The sequence below is a fragment of the Cicer arietinum genome, chromosome 5 (genome assembly GCF_000331145.2).
Source record: "Cicer arietinum cultivar CDC Frontier isolate Library 1 chromosome 5, Cicar.CDCFrontier_v2.0, whole genome shotgun sequence".
NCBI classification, from domain to species: Eukaryota; Viridiplantae; Streptophyta; class Magnoliopsida; order Fabales; family Fabaceae; genus Cicer; species Cicer arietinum.
Window position 1 is genome coordinate 55,371,933 of NC_021164.2, and position 25,240 is coordinate 55,397,172.

The 25,240-nt window shown below is 31.4% G+C and overlaps 2 protein-coding genes across 3 annotated transcripts in view; both read left to right on the forward strand.

Moving 5' to 3' along the window:
- LOC101506970 (neutral ceramidase 1) overlaps nucleotides 1-7,568 on the forward strand; it is a 10,866-nt gene extending 3,298 nt beyond the window's left edge. The window contains exons 6-11 of one of the 2 annotated variants that reach the window (XM_073368899.1): nucleotides 47-311; nucleotides 415-682; nucleotides 974-1,099; nucleotides 6,056-6,119; nucleotides 6,374-6,534; nucleotides 6,781-7,568. In XM_073368899.1, coding sequence (XP_073225000.1) covers nucleotides 47-311; nucleotides 415-682; nucleotides 974-1,099; nucleotides 6,056-6,119; nucleotides 6,374-6,534; nucleotides 6,781-7,332 — 1,436 coding nt within the window. In that variant the 3' untranslated portion in view covers nucleotides 7,333-7,568. The remainder of the gene's footprint in view (nucleotides 1-46; nucleotides 312-414; nucleotides 683-973; nucleotides 1,100-6,055; nucleotides 6,120-6,373; nucleotides 6,535-6,780) is intronic. The other variant, XM_073368900.1, reaches the window with a different exon arrangement.
- A 14,629-nt stretch (nucleotides 7,569-22,197) lies between these two features.
- Nucleotides 22,198-22,530, forward strand: LOC140920520 (secreted RxLR effector protein 161-like). The gene has a single exon (XM_073368805.1). The coding sequence runs from the start codon at nucleotides 22,198-22,200 to the stop codon at nucleotides 22,528-22,530; it is 333 nt and encodes a 110-aa protein (XP_073224906.1).
- The last annotated feature ends 2,710 nt before the right edge of the window (nucleotides 22,531-25,240 follow it).

Below are 25,240 nucleotides of genomic sequence, written 5' to 3' on the forward strand. Positions count from 1 at the left end.
TATATATATATATATATATATTCTCATTAAAAATACATTGATGCAGATCATGAATTACTGGAACTTGCTGCCTCTTTCCAGTCTCCTCCTGGTAGACCAACAACCAAAACTTCGAGCGTTACTAGACGGGTGAGAGGTGCTCCTAGGAATGTTGACAAGCCTAGATTTGTAGCTGCATTTTGCCAATCAAATTCTGGAGATGTTAGTCCTAATGTTCTTGGAGCTTTTTGTTTAGACACTGGACTACCTTGTGACTTCAATCATAGTACATGTGGAGGGAAGAACAAATTATGCTATGGCCAAGGACCTAGGTAATTATTATCATAATTTTCTTGTTTTTAGTTTCACAAGCTCATGGAAATGTTACAAAATCCTATGAAATTACTAATTTGCATCCAATAACTTATGTGACAGTTATCCAGATGAATTTGAAAGTACCCGCATTATAGGGGAAAGACAATTTAGAAAAGCAGTGGATCTTTTCAATGCAGCAGATGAAGAGATTAAAGGGGAGGTTGATTTTCGACATGCCTATATAGATTTCTCGAAACTTGAAGTAACTATTTCTGATCAAGGACCTGACAAGGTTGTAAAGACATGCCCTGCCGCAATGGGTTTTGCATTTGCTGCTGGAACAACAGATGGACCTGGATCTTTTGATTTTAAGCAAGGTGACAATAAGGTAATCAATGTTTTATACCTTATGCTTGTCTACTATCTTTTTTTACTTGTAGTCTGGATTTGTTTGAGTTGGTTTATTTGATCTTATCTACCGACATAAATACTTGTAAGATTGTTTTATGAAAACACCTTATAGTTTACATGAAAACTGTTTGACTTTATTTTATATTTTGTTACCAAAATAGCTTATATATAAGCAGTTAAGCACTTATATGATAAGCGCTTAATTAAATTGTATATCCAAACAATATGATATGGTTTATGCTTATTATTTGCTATGTTTGGACACCAGGGCAGTCCTTTCTGGAAGCTAGTCAGCAACTTGGTTAAGACAGTAAGCAAGGAACAAAGAGACTGTCAGCACCCAAAGCCCATTTTGCTTGATACTGGTGAAATGAATATACCATATGATTGGGCAGTAAGTTACTCATTCATCTAAAAGTTGTGATTTTATAGTCCATAAGTTCACCAGAGTTTTCTTCCCTATATTGATCATTCAAGGACTCTCTTCTTCACTCAGCAAAATTATAGCACCGTCACATATTGGTATTTTGTCTTTATTTTGGGATGGAGTTCTTTGTCAGAATTATCCAGTTCCAGTAGTACACTATCTCCGTTTCTTATTATAAGACTCTTTTGAGATTTTCTTGTTCCTTATATAAAATCCTTTTCAATATTCCGCATGCATTAATGATTATTGGAAAACATAAATTCTTTTTTTCTCTCTTATGATTTCAATAACTGTATGGATAATTTGGAAAAGTAATACATTTTTGACAAATTTAATGCTACAAGTACTTTTCTTAAAATAGTATGTGAGTCTTATAATAAGAGGCAGTGTTATAATAAGGGACGAAGGGAGTACTTTTTCCAAGACCTTCATTTTATGTGGACGCTACTTTATTGAATATTTTTTTTGTCTATTTACTTTCTTTTGTCTATTTAATTATATGAAGTTATGGACACAGATCAAACTGTGACCACTTGATTTTAATAATTTTATTCTCCTTAATCATTATTACATAATAATTTTTTTATGGATTCCAGCCTTTTTTGTCAATGTGCATGTGCTAAATTCAATTATCTGAAAATGTCTTCTTCTTTGAGATATAATTTTTATAAAGTGAAACAATAGTGATCTATAACAAAATATGTAATACAAACCTACTTAATTAAGGGTGTTGTTTGGTGAGTAAGTTGAATTGAGTTTTAAATTTGTTTAAGATTTTTATATTCACGAGTGTTGAATAAGAGAAAATGAGAGAGACATATGGTGAAACCGTGTGTCTGAACTACACAACGGAGTCTGTTTTATATAGGCTCAAGGCAATAAATACAAAAATAAATATGAGAGATATTATCCCTATTTACATGATATGTAATAAATATAAATATATTTTCAACACTCCCCCTCAAGCTGGAGCATATAAATCATATGCACCAAGCTTGTTACATATATAACTGATTCGAGGACCTCTCAGAGACTTAGTGAATACATCTGCCAATTGATCATTGGAATTAACAAAACTAGTGGTGCTGTCGCCTGATTCGATCTTCTCCCTTACAAAGTGACAGTCTATCTCGATATGCTTGGTCCTCTCATGAAAAACTGGATTAGAGGCAATGTGCAATGCTGCTTGATTATCACATATTAATGTCATTTGTGTTGCCTCTTCAAATTGAAGCTCTTTGAGTAACTGTTTCAACCAAATGAGCTCACAGGTCACTAATGCCATAGCCCTGTATTCAGCTTCAACGCTAGATCTTGCAACTACACTTTGTTTCTTACTCTTCCAAGATATTAAGATTCCTCCAACAAGTACACAATACCCAGAAGTAGATCGCCTATCAATGGGTGAGCCTGCCCAATCGGCATCTGAATAACCAACTATCTGAGTATGTCCTCTGTTTTCATAAATTAGACCTTTTCCTGGAGCACCTTTAATGTATTTCAAGATTCGGATCACAGCATCCCAGGGTTCTTGAGAAGGAGAATTTAAGAGTTGGCTTACCACACTGACTGCAAAAGAAATGTCTGGACGGGTGACTGTGAGGTAGTTTAATTTACCAACCAATCTTCTGTATCTCCCTGAATCTAAAAATGGCTCCCCATGATTAGGTAGAAGTTTGACGTTTGGATCCGTAGGAGTGTCAACCGGTTTGGCATTCAACAAACCTGTCTCTTCAAGAATATCCATAGCATATTTTCTTTGTGAAATTACTAATCCGTGCTTAGATTGGGCTACCTCGATACCCAATAAGTAGCGGAGCTTGCCAAGATCTTTAGTTTGAAACTGATGAGATAAATGTTGTTTCAATTGGAGTATGCCGTGTTGATCACTACCAGTTATGACAATATCATCTACATAGACAATCAAGTAAATGCACCCTTGGGTTGAGTGGCGATAAAAAAGAGAATGATCAACTTCACTTCGAATCATGCCAAATTGTTGCACTACTGTGCTAAATCTAGCAAACCAAGCTCGAGGAGACTGTTTAAGCCCATAGAGAGACCTCTGAAGTCGACAAACCATGGTAGAGGACTCCCCCTGAGCAACAAACCCAGGTGGTTGCTCCATATACACTTCTTCTTCAAGGTCACCATGCAAAAAAGCATTTTTAATGTCAAGTTGATGTAGAGACCAATGTCTGTTGGCTGCAATAGAGAGGAGTAGTCTAACAGAGGCCATCTTAGCCGCAGGGGAGAAAGTATCACTGTAATCGAGGCCAACAACTTGAGGGTACCCTTTTGCTACCAAACGAGCTTTAAAACGATCAATCTTACCATCAAGACCAACTTTCACCGTATAAAGCCAACAACATCCTACTAAAGACTTTCCAGACGGTAAAGGAACCAATTCCCATGTACCACTACTCTGAAGTGCACACATCTCGTCAATCATTGCTTGTCTCCACTCTGGGTGAGATAAAGCTTCACCTGGAGATTTAGGAATAGAAACAGAAGACAGGGAAGACAAACAAGTATAATGCAAAAGAGAAATACGATGGTAACTCAAGCCAATGTAATGAGGGGATGGGTTTCGAGTAGGACGTATACCTTTACGAATAGCAATAGGAATATCAAGGGTCGGATCCGATAAAGAAGGAGGTGGCGGTGAAAGAGCGTCTGGAATGACCTCGGTATCAAGAACAGGTGTAGGGACATGTACAACCGATGGTGGTTGACGACGACGATATGTCTGAAGAGGTTGTACAGTTGGAGGATCAACAAGAGGAGTCTCAAGTGGGACAGTGGGAGGGGCCACAGGAGGTGTCTCAGGTGGGGCATACGTAATAGGCTCTAATGGTAAAAGAGAAGGTGAAATAGACTTTGGTAGGTCCAGAGGAATAGTTGCAGACAAAGGATCAGGAAGCGACTCATAGTATGTAACAGACTCAAAAAATGTGACATCAGCCGATATGAGATATCGTCGAAGAGTAGGAGAATAACAACGATAACCTTTTTGGGACCGATGATAACCCAGAAAGACACATTTTAATGATCGAGCTGAAAGTTTGTCAAGACCAGGAGTGAGATTGTGGACAAAACATGTAGATCCGAAGACCCGAGGAGGAAGTGAGTGAAGAGGGGTACCAGGAAAGAGGATCGAGTGAGGGACTTTGTTATCAAGAGCAGACGAAGGCATGCGATTTATAAGATAGCACGCCGTTAGAACAGCATCGCCCCAAAAGCGAGATGGTACATTACCATGAAGAAGGAGAGTACGAGTGGTTTCAATAAGGTGCCGATTTTTGCGTTCGGCTACCCCATTTTGTTGAGGTGTATGAGCACAAGATGTTTGATGAAGAATGCCGTTAGAGGTCATAAAATTTTGAAATTGATGGGACAAATATTCACGGGCATTATCACTGCGCAAAGTGCGAATGGATACACCAAATTGAGTTTTAATTTCCTTATAAAATTGTTCAAAAATAGAAAATAATTCAGACCTATTTTTCATTAAAAATAACCACGTACAACGGGAAAAATCATCGATAAAGGTAACAAAATATCTAGACTCAAGTGTGGAAATAGTACGAGAGGGACCCCAAACATCTGAGTGAACTAAAGCAAATGGGGAGGAAGCTCGTTTATTAGCTCGATCAGTGAAATGACTACGAGTGTGTTTCCCTAATTGACACGACTCACAATTTAAGCTAGATATTTTGGTTAGATTAGGTACTAATTGTTGAAGTTTGGGAAGACTCGGATGACCTAACTGAGCATGTATAGTAAGAGGAGAATATGTGGTAGGGCACGCTGTTGATGGGTTTGAGAGATAATAAAGACCATTAGACTCACATCCGACACCAATTTGTCGTCCTGATATTCGGTCTTGCAAAGTAACATTGCAATTAGTAAATGTGACAACACAGTCATGAGAACGAGTCAATCGACTGATAGAAATTAAATTAAATGGGCATCCAGGCACATAAAGGACAGATTTAACTAACAGAGTAGGGAGGATTTGGACAGTGCCAATCCCTTGAGACTGTGTTTGGGAACCATTGGCTGAGACTATCCTAGGTAAATAACCAGATGTTGAGAGGGGAGAAAAGAGTCTTATTACCAGTAATGTGATCAGATGCACCAGAATCGAGAATCCATGGGCTATGAGAAGGTGAGATGCAAACAGGTGAATTACCACTTTGTGCAGCGGAAACAGCGGAACTCGAGTTCTGACAATACTCTCTCCACCAAAGAAAATCTTCATAAGTAGCCATAATCAATAAGTAGTTACCTAAAACCAGCAGCGAAAAAGTGGCGGAAGAGGGTTTTTTTTTTTTTTTTTTCTCGATGAACAGTACCGCCCGATGAATAGTGCGTGCGATGAACAGTGTCGCACGATGAACAGTGGACTGATTTGCTGGAAAAAAAAAATGAACGAAAAGCGACAAAGAAGGGTAAACTGGAATTGAGACACGGTTTACCGAAAAAAAAAATTTCACCGAAAGACAGTGGGTCCCGGGGTAATCACGGTATAGGGTTGTCTCTCTTAATAGGCTCTAGATACATGTTGAATAAGAGAAAATGAGCGAGACATATGGTGAAACCGTGTCTGAACTACACAACGGAGTCTGTTTTATATAGGCTCAAGGCAATAAATACAAAAATAAATATGGGAGATATTATCCCTATTTACATGATATGTAATAAATATAAATATATTTTCAACAACGAGTATCTATTATTTAATTACATCAATTGCAATTACAATTACAATTACAATATCGATCTGTGTTTTAACTTTCCTTCTTATCATGTTCTTTGCTAACAGAAGTTCCATATAGAAGTTTTACTGCATCTATTTTCAGTCATGCAGATATAGTCAGTGCTAATATAAAGGTTTCTTCATTCATATTAACTTTGCAGCCTTCAATACTTCCAATTCAGATCCTCCGAGTTGGGCAGTTCGTTATTCTTTGTTTACCAGGAGGTACCAAATTGTCTCCTACTCAATTATTGTTTGTAAGATGTTGCTTTTGGTAAATATTTTTAAGTCGAAAAGCTATCCAAATCTCTTTCTTAATATGTTGATGTTTTATTATATTTTATGGTTATTGTTCTTTTCCTTGGAAATTGATGTCACTGTGTGTATATATTCAAGTGTTAGTGAAGCAACACATGCAAGTTGGTCATTGTATTTATTTGGTGCTTCATACTTGTTCACAACTTTTTTAATTCTGACAGAAATCTCAACAATGGCTGGGAGGCGACTACGCGATGCAGTGAAGACGGTACTAAGTAGTCACAAAGATTTTGAAAACGTTCATGTTGTTATATCAGCGTTGAGCAATGCTTATTCGCAGTACGCGACTACATATGAAGAATACCATGTGCAAAGATATGAGGTCAGTTGTAACTTTTAAGAGGCATAAACCTTGAACCAGATATTTCTGGTGTATCTATTTCTATGCAACTTTCTTTCTGACTCTCAGTTAAGGATGAATTGTTCAGGAGAACCCGAGTTCGAGTCTTGGCTGAAACAATCGTTTACCTCCTGACTGAACCTCGGATTACCAGGGCTTCTTCCCCTGAAAACCAGAGAGTTAAGACAAAAGAAAAATTCTTTCTGATTTTAATTTTCTTGTTGTCAGGGTGCTTCTACATTATTCGGGCCACACACGTTGAGTGCATACATTCAAGAGTTTAAGAAGCTCGCAAAGGCTCTCATCAGTGGCCAACCAGTAGAACCCGGTCCACTACCCCCTAATCTTCTGAATAAGCAAGTAAGCTTGCTACCACCAGTTGTGGTGGATGCAACCCCTTTCGGAGTAAATTTTGGTGATGTTTGCTCTGACGTACCTCAGAACTCCACCTTTAAGAGGGGTGACATTGTAACGGTTTCATTCTGGTCGGCGTGCCCTCGTAACGATCTTATGACTGAAGGAACCTTTGCCCTGGTGGAATTTCTCCAAGGAAAAGATACCTGGATTCCTGCTTATGACGACGATGATTTCTGTCTGCGTTTTAAGTGGTCAAGGCGTTTTAAACTCAGTCCTATGAGTAAAGCAACCGTGGAATGGAGGATACCGCAGGGTGCGACTCGTGGTGTGTACAGAATAAGTCACTTTGGTGCTGCAAAGAGCTTATTTGGATCGATCAATCACTTTACAGGTTCATCCAGTGCGTTTGTAGTAGTATCATAAAATACATTTTTATTCACATGTCACAGCCATTACTATATTTGTTAATGATTTCTTGCGTTGAACCTCAGCAAAATTCATTCCATCCTAAAGAAGGGTGTTGGCAATATATAGGGGAATCCTGAATTTTGTGATATATGATTGTAATCAATCATTGTGTTTACATTTATTATTACTACTAGTGACTTTTGGGATTAGTAGTTAATTATAGGAATTGTCAATTATTTGTTTGCTTTGCATTTCTCTATTTGGCTTACATGTGCACAATTTGATTAGATGAATAAAAATACCAAATAAATAATTTATCTTTACTTTGATCTTGTGATATCAAAGCCATAAAATAAAAATAAACAGAAGAATATAAAATAAAAGATAATTAAATCTAATTTCCCTTGATTTTTCAATACCCTCCCTCCAAGTTGTTGCATAGATATATGTTATGTCCAACTTTACTATAAGTCGCTCAAAATTGGGTATTGTAAAACTTTTTGTCTAGATATCAGCAATTTGCTAATTAGAAGTCACAAATGATAGGTATATAATTTCAACATCAATTTTCTCTTTTGTGAAGTGGTGGTCATTTTCAATGTGTTTGGTTCTATCATGTTGTATATGATTGTGAGCTATACTTATTGTTATTTTGCTATCACAATGCAATTGTAAGGGTGAGTCAACTTTCATTTTCGGTTCTTCCAATAGTTTATGAATCTACAAAAGTTCACAAATTATTTGAGTCATTGCTCTGAATTTGGTTTTTGCACTGCTTCGAGCAACGTCTTATTTCTTAATTCTCCAAGTGACTAGATTTCCCCAATCATAGACATAATATCCAGTAGTAAATTTTCTATTAGTAACCGATCATGTCTAATCAACATCTGTAAATATCGAGACTTCTTTGTCATTGATTTTCTTGAAGTTCAAATCATTTTCAGGATTGGATTTCTAGTACTTTAAGATCCTATAAACTGCCTCCAAGTGTTCTTCATAGGGAGAATGCATGATTTGGCTTACAAAACTCATAGAGAATGCGATGTCAAGTCTAATGTGGGCTAGATATATAAGTTTATCAACCAACCTTTAGTATCATCCAATATCAACAGGAACATTGTCTTTCTACTAAAGTTTAGCATTTAATTCCATATGTGTATCTGCTGGTCTACACTCACTCATCCCAGTTTCTTCCAAGAGATCTATGATATATTTTCTTTGAGAAACAACAATTTCCTTCTCTGAGCGAGCAACTTCCATACCAAGTATTTAACGCACTTAAATCTTTGATCTCAAATTCTTTTGCCAAATTTGTTTTCAATCTTTCCATCTCAACAATGACATCTCTTGTGAAAATAATATCATCTACATATAAAATTAGAATTGCAATCTTACCAACATTAGAGAAACTTCATGAGTAGAGTATGGTCTGATTGTCCATGCATATACCATTGCCTTTTGAAGAGTGAGTTTTTCATGCCAAGCCCTTGGGGATTACTTGAGACCTTAAAGGGAATTTTGTAGTTTGCACACATTTGAACTAAACTTGTCCTCAAAATTAGAAGGGTTATCCATGTATACTTCCTCCTCCAAATCACAATTTTGAAAAAGCATTTTTTTACATCAAGTTGGTTAAGAGACCAATCTAAACTCACCACCAAGGATAAAAGAAGTCTAATAGTGTTTAATTTGGCAACATGAACAAAACTTCTCTGAGAAATCAATGTCATATGTTTGAGTAAACCCTTTAGTAACCAAGCGTGCTTAGTATCTTTCAACTATGTTATCATAATTATATTTCACACTAAATACTCATTTACAACCAACAATATTATTTTTTGTAGGTAAAGTCGTGACTCTCCAAGTTTGATTCTTTTCAAGAGCTTTCATCTCCTCAAGAATAACTTCTTTCCACTTTGAAATTTTTAGAGTGTCCTGTACATTTTTTGGAATTTCTACAGCAGACAATTGTGAGGTAAACGCAGCAAATGAAGAAGACAATTTTGAGTATAACACATAATTAGACAAATGATGTTTAGTGCATGATATAACAGGTTTTCTAATTGCAATAAGAAGTTCTATATCAGGATACTCAACATAAATCTTAAGAACAAAAAAGAAGACTTACCTGTATTAAGATGATGTGTTGGATTATCTATTGGTTCATAATCTTGAAAAGGTCGGAGAATGGGTCTTCTTTTGTATGTTTATGGTTTCTTCTTTTAAAGACAATTTCCTTCCAAGTAAGGTCAATGGTAGTAAACATGCTTTATGTCTCTTTATTTGAGTCATTATGTTGTGGCATTTTAGGTGGTTCTTCGTTATTATTGAGATCAAGAATTTGATCATTATGATTTTGATTTGAAATTGTCGCCCCCAAATATGTCGGAGCCTCATTCATAAGTGGATCGAGTTCCAATATGGATTCTTGGGCATTTTCTTTTGGTGCATCAATATAAGTTTCATAATTTTGGGACAACACTATATCACCTAAAGTAATGATGTTTTCAAAAGCAAAAGATAAAAATTCCTTAAAATTTTCCCTTGAAGATGAATGTCAATAAAAGATGGTTGATTTTTAACAAAAGTAACATCCATGATTACAAATTCTTTTCGATTTTGGTTCAAAATACTTATACCTCTTATGAGTTGGAGAGTAACCAGTAAAAACACATTTTATTGCTCGTGGCTCGACTTTGTCAAGTTGTTTATGTTCATGAACAAAAACAGTGCAACCAAAAACTTTTAGTGGCAAATCAGCAAAGACACGAGTCAAATGAAAATATAAAACTTTAGATGGAAAACGATTAATTAAATATGATACAGTTAAAACAACTTCACTCCACAAATATTTTGGAACCTTATTTGCAAAGAGTAAAGCTCTAGCAACTTTAAAGAGATGCATATTTTTTCTCTCTGCAATTCTATTTTGTTATGGTATATTAACACAAGAACTTTGATGAACAACCTTATTTTTAAATAAAAAGAATATGAAAAAAGCATATTAAATTATTTCTATCACTGTCACTTCTGATGTAACACCATAATTTAATTGTTTACAATATAACATGAGCGTTAACATAATTCGACAAAAGAGGTGGTTAATACAAATCTGACACAAAGTCATGCAAATGTATTAATAGACATATTAATCTTTCAAAAGAAAGAGCAAAAATGGAGTTCATAACACATCGATGGTTCAAAATAATTTTCTAGAAATTATAACAACTAAAACATAAACTGTTATGCTTTATTTCTTCAGTTCTTGATATATGTCTTTTTACTTGTAAAACATTTAAATAACTTGAGATGAGATTACATCTCAGTAGGTCCAAAGGATGGAATTAAATTAATTGACATTCTAATTCAATGATATACTTATCATATGAGTTTATCTTCCTTTATAAGTTACTCTCGAGCTACCTCTTTTATCTCTAGCTTTGACTCTTTCTAAATATTTAAGTAATTAGACATGAGTAGTCTAATGACTTAAACTCTACCTAACAAAAATGTCATAAAGACTACATTAGTTTTACCATTGTCTTCTTCTTATTAGTAATTTTATTTTGGTAAAATTGAACATAATTACGTCCGTAAACGATGTCCTACACACATACTATATATTAATTACAACATTATCTATTAATGAATACATTAAAAACTACCACACACTTAACCTTGCAAATTCTTATGATTTTAAGCAATATAACATAAAACACCACTGATTCATATGATAACATACACTATTCAGTAAATTAAGTTAATTATATCATATTAATCATATAATGTAAAAGAAAAAAATCAAACATAGTTAAGATAGATGTTTCTCAAAGAAAAACTGAGTCTCATTGTAGCGTCAACTGACAGAAACTTATTAGTATCAAAACCGAGTAAACGAGCACTCTTTGGAAGACTTATGATGTCTAGTTTATAGATAAAATTTTATTTTATTTTTAAATTAAGCCCCCAATTTTTGCAATTTATCAAAAATATACACAAGGTCATAAAAATGGGAGAACAACTTTGGTCTAATTTGTAACTTCTTTTTAAGCATCAATACTCAATTAAATATGACAAAGTTTATACTCAAATTGAAGGTAATTGAGTCTAGTTTTCAAAAAATCAACAATCCTTCGAAAATAATGTCGAGAGAAAAATTTATGACCAAAACATCACTCATATGTTCTACAGATTTTAAGGTGACAATACTCATTCAATCACACACATTTTCTAATGAATTTTTGCCAACACAAATGGTACAAATTATAAATAAATCTAGCAATCAATACATCAAAATAACATTACGATGTCAAATCACTCAACATAATTTGTCACAATAGTGAAATTAAAGGTCTTTAATCTCAAACGTACTAAGAGAGTATATTTTCATGACATCAAGAAAATTCAATTCTACTTTAATCTCTCAACAGTAAAACGTCACATGCATGACCTATTTTAATCATTTATTCCAAAACGCCTAAATCTACCGTAGAAAAAATTATTTTTTTCATTTCAAACCCTTAAACCCCAAATCTCTAATCTATGGTAAACACTACCTCATACATGTATTGAAAAAATGATGAAACTCTCAACTCTTTCTTTCTTGGCTTCTAGCAAGAAAAAAGTGCATTCTTCTTTTCTCTTCTTCTTGTTTTGCAAAAGTTTTTTTTTTCTTTCTCCTTTTATTCTTCTCTCTCTCAGCCTTTCTCTCTTAGTTTAGTGACATTTTTTTTCTTCCTTTCTCTCTTAGTTTAGTGATGTGTGTGTTTCATTTTGGTGTGTGTGTTTTGTCTTGGTTCGTATAAATGGAATGAAGAAAGAATAAGCAGTGTTGACTTGGTCAATTGAATTTTTTCCTTACGAAACTTTTATACTAAATAAATTATATTTATTATTCACTCTTTTAATTCCCTTACTTATAACCCCAAAATAAACTATAATATGTCAGTTTATTAAAAAGAGAGGTAAATTAGTACTCCTTTCAAATTCAAATATATAAAAAAAAAAAAAAAATAACCAGAATCAATCTTCTTTAACTATACTTTTGTATATATTTTTGAAATCAGATTATTACTATTATTGCAGCTGGTGTGCATAGCAAAGAGAACCACACCAAATATACTGCACGACCTTTTATGCTGTGTAATTTGCAAATCAAACTATTTTTAAAAACAAACTAATTTTGAAATTGGTTTTTGTATCAATTGATTTTGAATTAAATATAACAGCACCAAGTGTATTGTGTCAGTGCTAGATAGTTAGAACGCAAAAATACAAATTAAATCAAAACCGATCCATGAGAATCAAGCTTGTGTTTTTGGTTGTTACAAATTTGGAGGGAGAGAATCATTTTAAATAATATAAAATTTAATTGTCTCAAAGAACCACACAATTCCAGTCCATATTAATTAAATATTAAATTTAATTGTCTCAATCACTTTTAAAAACTTTTGGCGCAAGTGTTTGACTTAATTTTGGTAATACACTCCAATTGCATGTGCACTGTATTACCAAAATATATTGAAGAGTTAAAGTCGACTATTGGATTAGAAAGTTGACTTATTTGTGGGGCCGGTTGTGTTGGAGATTTGTTGTGGTAGGAAGTAGGAACCTTATATGTGAACGCGCATGACTTATAACTTTGAGAGCAAAGAGCAAATTGTCTGCCATTGAATGTTATGGTTTTTTTTTTAATATAACTCAGAAAATTCAACAAAATAAAATTTATAAAATGAATTATTATATTTAATATAATTAATTTTTTATTAAATTTATAATTTAAATATTTAAATAAAATTATATTTTTATATTCAATAAAATTAAATTTATTAAATGAAAAATTAAAATTTGTTTGAATATTTAAAATATCAATTTGATGAATATATGATTTTTTTTTTGAAATTGATAATCAATTTTATGGTTTTTTTTTTAAGATTTTGATGAATTTTTTGAGTTTATGTAAAAAAAAAAATATTATTAACATTTTAAAATATAAATGATCAAATCGTTACTTAAAATTAAATAAACGACAAAATCGAAAAGAAAAAGATAAATTACTGAATTAATATCTGAAATTAAGTTAAGTGATTATGCGAGTTATTTTGTTTAGCGAAAAATATGATTTTTTTAATAATGACTTCTATAGTACATTTAAAAATTAACATAATTTGATATTGATATTATTAAATTAAATCATCAATTGTTGAATGACATGTTATCTATGAATGAGTTTGAATTTTAGATTTAACACGAACAAATTTTTAAACTTTGTCTTTTGAATCTCTTTTGAAATGACAATTTTTTGTTATAATTTTAATTAAAATTAAAATTATAGAAACAATTTATTAATTATTGAAATTGAAATTAAATAAATAAATGTACAATTTTTTTTAATGTAGTCAACTTTAATAGATACAATAGTCATACCAGTCATACCCACATGGACAAATTAGAGAAAATTGTTGATCAAATTATTTATAGTACCGATAAACGCTTTTTTTTATAGTACCGTTACACGCTTTTTTTAATAGTACCGTATAACTTCTTTTTTATTAATGTTAAATAAATTTTTAGCTTCTATAAATTTTTTATTTTTCAATTTTAATATATTCAAAATAAAAAAAATTAGTTTTACAAAATTATCTAATTAGTAGTTCTAATTTTTCCTAAAATCAAACATGTAATTATTTTTCAACTTTAACATGTTTTTGAATAATCTTTTACAAATATATTTCAATTATTATACTACATTTGTCGATAAAAATTTAGAATTATTTAATTTAGAATAAATTAAATATAAATATTCAAAAAATTATTACTCTTTAAGATAGCTCTTAAATTAACTTAGATTCAAACTCAAATTCTAAAATAAATAATTGAATAGATAAAATAGTGATTTTAAGCCTGAATTAAAAAAAAAATTGTATTGATAAAATTAAAAAAATTGTTAATTATAATACACGTGAAATATCATTTATATATAGAACTTAAAATTACTTATGACAAACTTTCGACCAATCTAATAATTTTCCACTAACATATAGAATTTCTAATATAAGCGGACACCATTAAAAAGCATATTACACGTGAGGCTCATTAATAAGGATAAAGAAAACACAATTCCATTCAATAAGAAAATTTTCTCATGACCTCCTCTTACACGTGAGGCTCCTCCTGTTCCAAATTGGGAGCCTGAGTAGTAGCATTTGAATGTGTAGTAGCAAGGAGGAGCTTAGTAATATTATCGATGCAATTGAAGAAACATATTGAAGTAACAAGTAAAAGGAAGAGGTTGATAATACAGCAGTTCCAGAAATGAGGGAGGAGAATCCAAAGAAGTGTTTCACATCCAACAACACCAGAAAGGTGGAATATGAAGATAGTATTTGTCAAGTTCATGTTACCTGTGGATGCAACTGCATGACAAATCATAGATATCAAAAATATTAACATAATTGGAGATGATTGTTGGAAAGGGTTGGTGTTTAAACCTTGATACTTTATTCCAATGGAACCTAACTCCAAGCTCATTAAAATAGTATAAGCTTTGTGCATATTCATTTTGTGTTGTGTTGTGTTGATTCAGAGAGACAAAATACAAGAGAATTTAGGGGACACAGAGATAATATATATAAGTATAACACCTGACATGAGCTAGAGTTTGAGAACCGTTGAATCTAGTATATAGGGTCGATAATACACTCTTCTATCAATAATTTTATTTAATTTGTTTATATTGACATTATTATAATATCTGTAAAATTGATTAAATTAAGAGTTTTGATATATATATATATATATATATATATATATATATATATAATATTTTATTTAATTATTAGTAATTTAATTTTAATAATATTAAATAATGTTAATTTTCAATTGATCGTATAAATTCTCTATAATAAATTAGGTTTAATTGCAGTTTTGGTCTCCCATTTTAGTTGAATCGCGAAAGTAGTTATCCCATTTTATTTATCTCCAGTTTTGGATCACTCAAATATAATTTTGGTCTAAAACTTGATGAAATTTTTTATTTTTTATTTTTGTATTTATTTAAGTCATATCATGCCTCAAGATTTCATTTGCAACAATTATACTTGAAATCTGTGATCATAAATAGTATAATACGATAATGAAATTTCATCAAGTTTTGGACCAAAATTCTGTTTGATGACCAAAATTGAGGAGGAACAAAATGGGAGAACTACTTTCGCGATTCAACTAAAATAAGGAGATCAAAACTACAATTAAACCAATAAATTATTATAGATTAATATTAAAAAATTTATAAATATAATTTATATGATAATAACTTACAATCTAATGTTTAATCCTAAAAAATATTTATTATTGAATGAATGTATTTCGTATAACACTTTGAATGTAATGTGATATTCTTTGTGTGTGTGTCTATATGGAAAAAAAATGGAACAATTTCTATGTTGGTAGAAGGAAATAGGAAGAAATCGGGAAAAGAATTCTAAGATGGAAAGCGAATAAGAGAATAAGTGAACAAGGGAATATTTGTTTATTATGTAGTTGTTTAGGTGAATATTTTAATTTTTTTAAGTTAATATGATTTGACAAATGAAAAGATATTATTAAAAATTAAGTGTCAAACTAGATTTTTTTTTGTCATCGTTGTGTATTTTTAACCAACTTTTAAAATAGTGGTTTATCGTTATTTTTTAAAAACTAAAATTTAGGCCACGAGAATAAAGATATACTAGTATATGCAACTTTATATACCAAACACATGCACAAAAAGGCTCCTAGAAAAGTATATTATAGATTATTCAGGAAAAAAAAAGTATATTATAGATTATTTTAATAATAGTATAACTGACAGTGTATCCCTCAATCCTCATCATATTCTCTAAAGAGCTCTCACTCTGCATCAAACTGCAAGCGTTCTTCTCCAACTAGTTACTTTTGTATGTAATAGTTTTATGGAAAATTTACTTAAAATAAAATATCCAAAATAGAGTATAATGGAATCATGGAATAGTTTGTTTCAGATTTTAAAAAACTGACTTTTATTTTGTATTTTTAAAAATATATTTATGAAATTTTATTTAAAACAAGTATAAGATTTTTAGATGTATTATTATTAATTAAAAATATATTTAAACATGTCTTTCGTCCTTGCAATTATAACCTTTATTGATTTTGGTCATCGTATATTTTTTTGTTTGGTTTACATTCCTGCAAATATAGCTTTATTTTAAAAATATTTCTTTCATCCAAATTTTGTTACAAAAATTGTAATATCGTTAAATATAGGCTAAATTACATCTGTGGTCCCTTAACTTAATTTCAAATAACGTTTTAATCTTTTATCTTTTTTTTCGAGTTGGTTCTTTATTTTAATTTTAAGTGACAATTTGATATTTTATATTTTAAATTTTCAACAATGTTATCCTTTTTTATACAAAAATTCAAAAAAATCATCAAAATTTTCAACCAAAACCCATAAAATTAATAATCATCTTCAATATAATGCAAATTTTATCAAATCCATAACTCAAATATTCAAATACACTCATATTTTCATCTCCAACAACATCAAATAAAGAATGAAAATATGAGTTTATTTTAAGATTTAAGTTATGAATTTGATTAAATTTGTATTTTATTGAAGATGTTAATGAATTTTATGGGTTTTGTTTGAAAAATTTGATGATTTTTTTGAATTTTTGTAAAAAAAAAAGACAACATTGTTGACATTTTAAAACATAAAATATCAAATTGTCACTTAAAATTAAAATAAAGGACCAACTCGAAAAAAAAAATATAAAGGATTAAAACGTTACCTGAAATTAAGTTAAGAGACCGCAGATGTAATTTAGCCTTAAATATAAATATAACTAAAAATAACTTTATTTAACATAAACATAAACCCCAATATAATTAAATTATAATATTTTTTAACTTAAAATTAACCTCAAATATTTTATTTTTCTTCCCTAAAAAAACCTAAAACTAAGAACTTTAAATAGTTTCTTTTGAAATCGTTGGTTCAAGTTTAGAGCATCAGCACTAACAGATTCATTGCAAGATAACAATATGTATTATATTATTAAAGATAGCGACGATATTAAGATAATATCGGCGAGTTTCTTTTGAATTATTGATTCAACATTTTTTTTTAGTTTTTTTCTTCTATAATAATCGTTTCATTGTCAATCTCGCTTTGGGATTTATAGGTTGGCCAGATATTTCAAATTCAATTAGTTGATAATGCAAACAATTGGTTCATTGTTTTGAACAAATTTCCAAACTCTAGCTTCAATTTTGCTTTTCCATCAATGGACATAGATAATTGAAGCAAATCAATCAAAAGAAGAAACAAACATTTACAATTTTGTATTAATATTATATTTGAAACCCTAGCCCTAATTTAGGTAGAAGTGTAGTTTTTTAGGGAAGAAGAATGAAATATTTCAAGTTAATTTTAGAGAAGAATAATGAAATATTTTGGGTTAATTTTAGGTTTAAAAATATTATAATTTAATTATATTGAGGGTTTATGTTTAGGTTAAAAAATGATATTTTTTAATTATATTTAGTTTTAATGGTTTGATAGTTTTTGTAAGGGAAGTTGGATGGAAAGACTATTTTAAAATTAAAATATACATGCAGACATGTAAACTAAACATAAAAACGTTCGAGGACCAAAATAAAATAAAAAAAGGTTACAATTGCAATAATCAAAAATATATTTAAACCTTAAAAATTTGACATTCAATAATTTAGATATTTATTATTAATATAGATTTTAACATAATAAAAATTACATTATTTTTATAAATGTATTTTTTTTAAATGATTTTTATGAAGAGTTTTTTAAAATAATTTTTTATTTTTGAAATTTAATTATTCAAAAAAATTGTACAATGTGTTTATCTTCTATATATTTTTATTATTTTATATTTGTGTCATTTAATGTATCCTAAATTAGAAATGTCGAAAGCAGTTTCTAGTATGCAAAAATATTAAAAATATAAAATTAATTATAAATTAACTATTTTAATCAAATGTTAGTTACATTATCTTAGTTGTGTTATCTTATTTAAGAATTAATTATTCTAATATATATATATATATATATATATATATATTGTTATATTTTATAGTCAGTGTTCAGGTCTGAAAGTGTAATACAAATATAAGGGTCAACAAAGGAGAAAGTGAGTGCGGTTACGGAAATGAAATGAAAAGAGTCGTTCCTTCTCACTTTCTCAGCTGGAATGGGGATAATGACAAAAGTAGTGAGTCATTTCTTTACATGGGCGAATGAAAGATTCTAACATTTGTTGGGTTTTAATAAGCTATATATAAATTAATCAAGAAAATGAGTAGTATCAAAGCTGACATTTTTGTGTAAAAATAATTTTTTTTTCTTCACTAAATTTGTTTATAAGTGGTGTATTGTCTACAAAAGAGAATTAGTTCCCTCCATTTTGTTGAGATTTAATTCATAACTGCCATTTTACCAATTTTAAAATGTTGTTAGTTAGTTACCAAAATTGATTGTTAGTTAGTTACCTTTGTATGGATAATTGGCTTTGCAAGCAATTGTGTAACACATATAAATAACACTTTGTACTGTGAATAATACAATCAATTAGAATCATCTCATTCTTTCATTTATTCTTCTCCTTTTTCTCTTTTATTTGTTGCGCACTAACTGTGTTCATCATAGTCCTATTCCTCTAACATATTTACATTCTCTCAATTGATGCACAGAGGACTGCATTCAAGGAAGCCAAGAAGAAAGACTGCAAAGCTTTGTTCTACATTCAGCAGAATGTTGACAATCAGCACTTTGAGAAGATTTCTAAAGCAACAAGATCCAAAGAAGCATGGGAAATCTTAGAAAACTATTACACTGGTGGAGATAAGGTGAAGCAGGTGAAGCTACAATCCTATAGAAGAAAGTATGAGATTATGTAGATGGAAGCAGATCAGAAAGTAAGTGATTACTTCTCAAAATTAACAACTATTGTCAATCAAATGAGAACTTGTGGGAGAACATTACAGATCAGATGGTAGTAGAAAAAGTGATGAGATCTTTAAATCCAAAGTTCGATTTCATAGTTGTAGTTATCCAAGAAGCAAAGGATGTGAAAACTATGAAAATCGAAGAGCTGCAAAATTCATTGGAAGCACATGAGCTCCTAGTGCTTGATAGAAATTCTGAAAGATCAGTTCAACAAGCATTTCAAGTTCAAACTTCCAAGAAGGAGGGGTCCAACAATTGAAAGAACAAGATTGGAGACAAAGCTGAATCTTCAAGGAGATGAGGTTTTGGCAAAAGTCAAAAACAAGAAGATGGATTTTGACAAAATTAAGGTGCAATGCTTCAACTGTGAGAAGTATGTGCACTTTGCTGATGAATGTTGGTTCAAGAAAAATCAAAAGACTGATGAAGAAGCAAATCTGGCTCATGAAGATGACTCCAATACAGTATTGATGATGGCTACTACCAGTGATGAGAAGATTAACAATGAAGAGTGGTTTCTTGACTCTGGATGCTCAAACCACATGGCATCACATAGAGAGTGGTTGACAAGCTTTGATACCAGCAAGAAAACAAGCATCAAACTGGCTGACAGTAGAAATCTTGCAGCTGAAGGTAGTGGAAATGTAGTGATCAGAAGCAATGTTGGCAAAAGAATCATTATTGAAGATGTAATGTATGTTTCTGATATGAAGTGTAATCTCATGAGCATTGGTCAACTGGTGGAGAAGGGATTCTCAGTGACTATGGATGGTGACTCTTTGAAGTTGTTTGACGCAAAGAAGAATTTGGTGCTCAAATCAAACATATCAAAGAATAAAACATACAAATGCAACATCCCAAGTGGAAAAATGATGTGCTTGTCTGCAGTAGTGAGTGAAGATGTTGAAGACTTATGGCACAAGAGGTATGGTCACCTAAATTTTAGAAGTCTTAGTGATTTGAATTCTAAAGAACTGGTGTATGGCTTGCCAAAACTGAATGTCAGAAAAGCCATTTGTGAAGTGTGTGTGAAAAGTAAGCAAATTAGGTTATCATTTGTTTCTGAAGCACCTAAAAGAGCTAGTGTAGCACTGCAAGTAGTTCACTCTGATATATGTGGTCCTTTTGAAGTACCTTCATTGGGGGGAAGCAAATACTTCATCACATTTGTTGATGAATTTACAAGAATGATGTGGTTGTATACAATCAAGTTTAAGAGTGAGGCCTTAGAGGTATTCAGGAAATTCAAAATCTTAATTGAAAAGGAAAGTGATGAATCTATTAAGATCTTGAGAACTAATGGTGGAGGAGAATACACCTCAAAATAATTTGAAGATTTATGTGTCAATCAAGGTATTGCGCATGAAGTGACAACTCCATATACACCTCAGCATAATGGACTTGCTGAGAGAAGGAACAAAACTCTACTGAATATGGCAAGAAGTATGATCAAGCAGAAAAACTTACGACACAAGTTTTGGGGTGAAGCAATCACTACAGCTGCTTACATTCTGAATAAATGTCCTACAAAGAAGTTAAATTTGAAGGTACCAGAGGAAGCCTGGTGTGGAAGAAAGCCTAGTGTGAAGCATTTCAAGGTTTTTGGCTCTTTGTGCTATAAACATGTACCAGATGTTAGGAGAAGCAAGCTTGAAGATAAGAGTGAAATTGTGATACTTATAGGCTATCATCCTACAGGTGCCTATAAGCTTTATAATCTTGTAACTCAAAAGGTATATGTCAGTAGGGATGTGATTGTGAATGAGACTGAGAAGTGGAAATGGGAAGAGGAACCAGTATACAGTAAAGAGAATCAACAAAGCTACATTTATCCTGATTCAAGTGATGAATCAGATAATGCAGAAGTGAATAATAATTATTTAGATGATCCAGAAGAAGTGGAAGCAACTATGAGACCTCAAAGAATCAGACAAGCTCCAAACAGGTTGAATGAATGTGAAGTGATTCTTGATAATGCAGTATTAGCAGACTTTGAACCTCTCAATTATAAAGAAGCACTGAAGATAAATGTATGGAAGAAAGCTATGATGGAAGAACTCCAATCAATTGAGAAGTATCACACCTGGGAGCTAGTTAATTTGCCAGATAGGAAAAAGAAAATATATGTGAAGCGGGTTTTCAAACTGAAATTAAATCCTGATGGAAAAATTTCAAAGCATAAGGCCAGGTTGGTGGCTAGAGGTTTCTTACAAAAACATGGTATTGATTACAATGAAGTGTTTGCTCCAGTTGCAAGGCTTGAAACTGTAAAACTAGTGGTGGCTCTAGCTTGCAAGAGAAGGTGGTCACTTTATCATTTAGATGTAAAATCAGCCTTTTTAAATGGTCCACTTGAAGAGGTTGTGTTTGTGTCACAGCCTCCTAGTTTTGAAGTACAAGGCAAGGAGAATATGGTGTATAGACTCCATAAGGCTTTGTATGGTTTGAAGTAGGCCCCTAGAGCCTGAAATAAGAGGATTGATCAATTTCTGATTCAAATAGGTTTCAAAAAATGTTCAATAGAGTTTGGTGTATATGTGCAAAGTTCAAGTGAAGAAGAAACCGTGATAATCTGCTTATATGTGGATGACCTACTCATTACTGGAAGCAAAGCATCAGAGATTGAAAAGGTGAAACACAAGTTGAAATCTGAATTCAAAATGACTGATCTAGGTGAACTCTCATTCTTGTTAGGAATGGAATTTCTGAAGATGAAGGCAGGAATAGTTATGCACCAGCAGAAGTATATAGGTGAACTGCTTGAGAAATTTGAAATGAATAGTTGCAATTCAATTTCAAATCCATCAGAGACAAACTCAAAAATTGATGAGTGCAGTGAGGAAGAAAGAGTTGATCCAACATAGTTCAGACAAATGGTTGGTTCACTGAGATATCTATGCAACAGCAGGCCTGACATTTGCTACTCAGTCAGTGTGATTAGCAAATTCATGCATGATCCAAGGAAGACTCACCTGATAGCTGCTAAAAGGATACTTCGATATATAAAAGGCACAAAGGAGTTTGGGATGCTATTCTCTAACGGAAGCAAAGGTGAAAGAAGTGAACTTATTGGATACTCAGATAGTGATTGGTGTGGAGACATCACAGATAGAAGGAGTACCTTTGGCTATGTTTTCAAGTTCAATGAAGTAGTTATATCATGGTGTACAAAGAAGCAACCAGTGACTGCACTTTCATCTTGTTAGGCAGAATGTATTGCAGGAACATTTGCAACCTGTCAAGAAAAATGGTTAGATTCAGTGATGAAGGAACTGAGGTGTGAAGTGATGAAGCCTCTGATACTCAGAATCGATAACAAGTCAGCTATTAGCCTTGCAAAAAATCCAATCTCACATGGCAGAAGTAAACACATTGATACAAGGTTTCATTTCATTAGAGAGCGAGTGAACAATGGAATGATCGAGGTGCAATATTGCCCAACTGAGTTGCAGTTAGCAGATGGTTTTAGAAAAGCTCTAAAACTTGACATATTTGAGTTTTTGAGAAAGAAACTTGGTGTTATAATTGTTCAACAGTTATGAATTAAGGGGAAATGTTGAGATTTAATTTATAATTGTCATTTTACCAATTTTAGAATGTTGTTAGTTACTTGCCAAACCTAATTGTTAGTTAGTTATGATTGTTAGTTAGTTACCTTTGTATGAATAATTGACTTTGTACTGTGAATAATACAATCAATTAGAATCATCTCATTCTTTCATTTATTCTTCTCCTTCTTCTCTTTTGTTTGTTGTGCACTAACTAACTATGTTCATCACAGTCCTATTGCTCTAACACATTTACATTCTCTCAGTACTCATTTTAACAATTTGGTATATAGAAGAAAAAGAAAAAGACTTACGAGAAGAAAAACAAAGAAAACTCATGGTGATAGAAAAAAATATATTAGTATGCTAGAGTTACCTTTGAATTTGACTTATTAATATATTAATATTTTTACTTTCTTTCTAATTCAACTTGATATGATCTTTAACTTTGAAACGATATTTTTGATACAAAATTTATGTTGTAAATTAAAATATTATATTATGATAAAATTATTACTAATAAAAAAATTGATTTTTAATAAATAGTTTTATGATGATGATAATTTTGAAGATTGCGTTTGATATTATTATTATTATTATTATTATTATTATTATTATTATTATTATTATTATTATTATTATTATTATTATTATTATTATTATTATTATTGTGTAAGAAATCCATTTTAGTTTTAAAAACAAAATGGTAACACGCAATTTATTTTTTTAGAAGTGTTCTTGATTTTCTTATGATATTCATATAAAAACCTATTTTGATTAGAGGAAATGTTTATTTATATAAAAAAAATAGTTTTCATTCGGTATAAGTTGTTATAAAGGCTAGATCGTATTTTAATCAATAAAAATCGTTATTGGCTACAAACTCGTTTTTTATTTGGTTAGAATTTTATGTTGTGATAGTTTGATTGTTGAAGAAATTTTTAGAAACCTTATTGATGTTAAAATAATAATTTTTCAACAAATAATAAATATGTTGAAAGTTGTTGTTAAGATTATTTCTTTTAGAAGGTTAAAGTTATGACATGTAGTCTAACAAATATGATTTGTGCATTTTGGGTGATTTTTATTTTTGGTGCTTTATGATTTTAATTGTTAAATGAAGTATACGATTTATTTATATTTTTCTATAATAATTATATATGCGTGTTTATTTGTTTTGTGTTTGATATTTGAAAATGATCCACATTTTGACATGTGACATTCCCAAATTGTATTCACACCAGGAGGAGTTTTTGGATGAATAGATTGAGCATTTCTTAAAATTTCTAAGATGGGTAGTTATGGTCAACTTTAGGGAGGAGCGCCAAATTAATGATTGAAGTTTTTCAAGAAGAGATTAATTAAGAATCTTTTCAGATGAAATTTCTTAATAAGTATTTTCCAACTAGCGCTAGAACAAAATTGGGTGATGATTTTCTAAAAATCCGTTAAAGTGGTATGATTGTGGGAGAATACGCAAAAAAAATTGTATCATTGTCACGATATGTCAAATTCTTTCCATTATACCGTTGATGAAGACTTTATGTGTCACAACTTCCAAGATGGGATAAGATATGAAATTCATGATTTTGTACTGCCCCTGGGAATCATATGATTCCAACCACTAGTAGAAAAGTGTAGAGATATTGAGGCTATGAAAAATTGCAGGTTGAATTGTGGAAATAACATTAACTCTACGGGACTAGTTCATTCGAACAATCAAAATCATTGTCATGGTCAACCCGAGAAAAATTTGTATCATAATTCTCAGGAAGCTAAACGGGGACAATATCGTCCTACAATTCCAGACTCGAGAGATAACAAAAAATCAATGTGAACTAAGCTTTATTGATATCGTTGTAGGGATCCAGAACTTCTTGTTGATAAGTGTACTGAAAAGAGTAATCTATGTTACAATAATTAGAAACCAGGACACCTTGCTAAAGATTGTAAGGCATCTATCTAAGGCTGTTGTTTTTGTGGATGCAACTAAAATCATACGCCCAACAACTCAAGAACGAGTTACAATATGAATGGTCAATGGATCTCTCGTCCGAATGAATCTTTTCAAAGTGAGTGTGAAATCTCAGGTAATATTTTAACCGTTCTTTTTTACTCCAGTGCAACACATTCATTGATTTCTATGGATTGTGTGAACCTATTGCAGTTGCATGTCTACCTCTTAATAACCTTGTTGTTATCCTCGATATGGATTGGTTGTCATACCATTTTATTTTGTTAGACTGTGGCCGTAAGGTTGTAATTTTCCCCGACCCAGAGCTTTCTAAATTTCTAGCCGCAGATAAAGTCAGGGTCACTTTTCAGGAGGGAGATTTTATCCTTAGCTAATGTGAAAATCACACACGAT

What these genes read in the sequence shown, in the direction of transcription:
- LOC140920520 (XM_073368805.1), top strand. Translation starts at nt 22,198, where the DNA reads ATGGTTGGTTCACTGAGATATCTATGCAACAGCAGGCCTGACATTTGC.